Source organism: Orycteropus afer, unplaced genomic scaffold, assembly GCF_000298275.1.
Source record: "Orycteropus afer afer isolate SDZICR_OR568_19922 unplaced genomic scaffold, OryAfe1.0 scaffold00041, whole genome shotgun sequence".
Classification (NCBI taxonomy): domain Eukaryota; kingdom Metazoa; phylum Chordata; class Mammalia; order Tubulidentata; family Orycteropodidae; genus Orycteropus; species Orycteropus afer.
In genome coordinates, this window is record NW_006921628.1 from 6,707,542 (window position 1) to 6,711,456 (window position 3,915).

A 3,915-nucleotide genomic window follows, 5' to 3' on the forward strand; every position below is an offset into this window, starting at 1 on the left:
AAGGGATTACTATGGGGAGGAAGTGGGAGGGGAGCTGTTGCATTGTGGTAAACTGTGGTCAATGTCATGAGACAAAGTATATATGAACTGCTGTATGGAAAGTGAATCTGCTCTGTAAACCTTCACCTAAATCAGAATAATAATAATAAAAAAGACTAATATCATTAGGATCCCTCTTTTCTCCCCAGAGGTGGATAAGGTTTGCCACGAGCCTCAACCACATTTTCCCAATGATAATAATGACTCAATCAGAAACTGACTGTCTTATCTGAACCACTTTGATAAAAAGTCCAGGAGTGCCCTAGACCCCAGTCATAGTCTACACTCTACTGGTGGTGCCTTCAGCAGCAATATTTGATTTGAAGACAAGGGAACTATTCAAAATACTCCCCACTTTATAAAAGGGTGGGGAAAGAATTACTGACTCAATGGCACATAACAACAACAACATGCATGTATGGGAGCCCTAGTGGCACAGTGGTTAAGTGGTTAGCTGCTAACCAAAAGGTTAGCAGTTTGAACCCACCAGCCTTTCCACAAGAGAAAGACATGTAAAGATTTATAGCCTTGGAAACTCTATGGGGCAATTGTACTCTGTCCTACAGGGTTGCTAGGAGTTGGGATCCACTTGATGGCAATGGGTGTGTGTGTGTGTGTGTGTGTGTATTTTGTCCTCGTTTTACCTTGGGCAGAAGGTCAATGACAAAAGGGAGAGCCAGCAGGAGAGCAATGACAGAACTCAACATACTCATGGACATGTCATGAACAGGGCACTGAGTTGGGCCACCACGGTCAAAGCCTCTTAGCACCTGCAGGGGGCAATCTGGCAGTCCTGTGAACTTTCATAGAACACCCTCTCTACTCTGACTGCCCCCAGCTTAAGGATTTGGCTACTAAGTTTCCATTCATCCATGGCATATACAAGAATTTCTAGTGGCTTGGCTTCTTGATCTGTTTTTTCCATGTATAAACTGTGTAAGCTTGAACAAGTCAAGTCACCTTCCTGAGCCTCAGATTTCCCATCTGTTAAGAGAGGACAAGAACTGCCTCTATTTCATAGAGTTGTGAATATGTGACAAGTCCAAAGCCTGGTGCCTGGCACACAGTGAGCACCTGATTAGTGTTAAAATAAATGGAGAACAAACTAGTTATACTTCATTATTTTGGTTCCTTGACAATAGTTTTACCAGGCTCTATCACTACCAGGGTTGCCGGGTTGGTAACTAGAGAGCAAGGATGGTAAGACAGCCAGAGATATGCCTGGTGATAACATCCTGAATTTCTGTGAACCCCAAGAGCCATCCAAACTTCAGGGGGCGACAGTTATTTTAAAGCACATGGTGGTGTTCCTTCATGCACACTCAGAGGCTCACCTGTCTACAGGTCTTCCGTTTAAAGGGTCCTTCATGCTTGAGTTTGTAATGAAGGTAGAAGAAGCGGAAGCCAAAGTTGTGGGGCGCGTGGTCAAAGGACACCTGCATGTCTGACCCATGCTGGGTGATGTTAAGGTTCCGAGGCTTCCAGACTGGTAGGAGGAAGGACCAGGGTGAGTGAGCACCTGGAGGTCACCCTGACCCCATCCCAGAGGCAGCCCTGTGAGGCTTGACAGGTATGAACAGCTATACTCACAGGGTTTGCAGGCCAGGTTGTCTGGCTGTAGCAATAGGTCACAGGCTGTGAAGAGAAAAACATATTTCTAGTTTTAGGACAATTGGAGATTTTCCTCCTCCAACAATTCTATATAATAAAAAAATACATGCTAGGTACTGCCAGAAGGAAATAAAATACACCGATTCAGTAATGATGCACAGTACAGTGCAACTGCATCTTATAAAAATTTTAAATGATACAATGTAAAAATAGCAATGCAGTCCTATTTTATGCCAAAGAAATGGAAACAGGATAAACTGTCCACATTTAAAAAGCTTACAGAGACTTACACAGTTTCAAAGCTAGTGCCCAAGGATAGTGGAACTGTATTCATGGTACTAACACTCAGCAGCTCTGTTTAGCTATAAACAGAAATAATTAGGTTCCTATCCCATTTTGAAGGAGCCCTGGTGGCACAATGTTTAAGCACTCAGCTGCTAAACAAAATGTTTGAATCTACTGGTGGCTCCGTCAGAGAAAAGATCTGGCAGTTTTATTCCTATAAAGATTATAGCCTAGGCCCTATCAAGTCACTATGAGTCAGAATCGACTTGACAGCAATGGGTTTTGGGGATCCCATGTGGTCTATGCTTAGTAGGCATAAGAGAACCTTGGGGTGCTCCTGGTAACTACTGAGGGATTATTTTTACCTTCACTGTTGTTCTGATTTAAAATCTTTTGTATGAAGTCTAAAAACAGCATCTAGGCAACTACTGAACAGTGGTGCCAATATTGAAAACCAGATGCCAAAGCCAGTAGCTTTGAAACAGGAGTTAAATGTGATAAAACACAGTGAAAGAGACCAAATAACTAGTCCACACGCCACATGAGCAGTATGCTGCTCACCTAGGGAGCCCTCTCTGCGATAGGACCCTGAACCACCAAGAAAATCAAGAGGAGCATTAAGTCACAGTACACTGAAATGGTGACCTGTGTGTTCTCAGAACACTGCTCTGCCCCACCTCCAGAGAGAGACACATCCCAACAGGAAAAATCAATCTTACACTATGCCAGTTTTGGTTTAGGGGAGGTTTTCATAAACACATTCTTTCCATCTTTTTTATTATGTGCAGGACATCAAGAGACATTGTGAAATGCACGTGGATCTTTGCTCTATGGAATCTTTTTTTTTTCTCTTTTCATTATTGTGTCACATATACACACAACAAACAACTTCCCATTTCCACAGTTTTCAACATGTGCAATTCAGTGACATTAATTACGTTCATCATATTATGCAACCATCACTACTATTCGCTTTCCAATTCTCCTAGAAGCTCAGTGTCCCTTAAGCAATGACATCCCCCTCTCCCCTCCCTCCCATCCCTGGAGTGGTAGTTATGTGTCACCTTGGCTGGGCCTGGCTTTGAGTGGCTGGGCAGCTAGATGTAGTTATTCCCCATGATAAGACTGACAATCAACTTCATGGTAGAATCTACTGTGAGCAGCTGAGTAGCTGCCTTACGGATGTGATCTGCTTGCAGTATGTAAGATGAGGTTGAGAAAAGCCCCTAGCTTTTGGCACGTCTGGATTCTTCATTTGACTGAGTCTTTATCTCAGGGGCCTGCCATGCTGTCGCTTGATCTTGGGACTGTAAATGGGCTTGAACTAGTGGCCTGCTACTTTGCTTGATAATATTGGGACTGTGCCATTTTACTTGTTGACCTTGGGTTTGTCAGCCTCAGGCAGCCAGCAGCTGTCTAAGTTAAGAAAAGCCTCCAGCTTCAAGGGGCCAGGAGCAAGAGGCAGAACTGAAGCCCAAGGTCAAAGGGCCTTCACTCAGCCCCTAGAGTCGGCACTTTGCACTTGGACTTCTTATCTCTTACACTGTAAGAGAACAAATCCTGCTTGTTAAAGACACCCATTTGTGGTATGCCTGTTATAGCAGCACTAGAGAACCAAAATACCTAGTAACCCACTCACAAACTTTGGTCTCTAAGCATTTGCCTAATCTGCCCGCGTCTCTGGAGCCGGCAGCCTAAGCTCCGTCGCGCCGGGTTTTTCAAGCCTCCGCGAACGCGAGGAGCGGAGGGAGCGCTGCATCAGACAGAGCTTCGGGTTCAACACCCGGATTGGTCGCAAGTAGGAAGCTTTCGCCACTAAACTGGGACCCTCGGACTGTGCTGGCCCTGTACCGAGGCTCTCACCGGCGCCGCGCTCAGGTGCTGGGGAATGTTTACAACACAGACACACAGATTACCTTTTTTGGGGGTGCATCACTGTTTAGTTTAAGGCCCCTCTGAGAATTTGGAAAATTCTTCTTC

General features: G+C 44.8%; 1 protein-coding gene across 1 annotated transcript in view; it reads right to left on the reverse strand.

The window, feature by feature from the left end:
• The window catches only part of IL17RD (interleukin 17 receptor D), an 83,084-nt gene that overhangs the window by 14,306 nt on the left and 64,863 nt on the right, over positions 1–3,915 (reverse strand). Inside the window, exons 6-8 of the mRNA XM_007937303.1 lie at positions 1,630–1,674; positions 1,374–1,525; positions 749–809 (exon numbers count right to left, since the gene is read on the reverse strand). Of these exons, the coding sequence (XP_007935494.1) occupies positions 749–809; positions 1,374–1,525; positions 1,630–1,674 (258 nt within the window). The remainder of the gene's footprint in view (positions 1–748; positions 810–1,373; positions 1,526–1,629; positions 1,675–3,915) is intronic.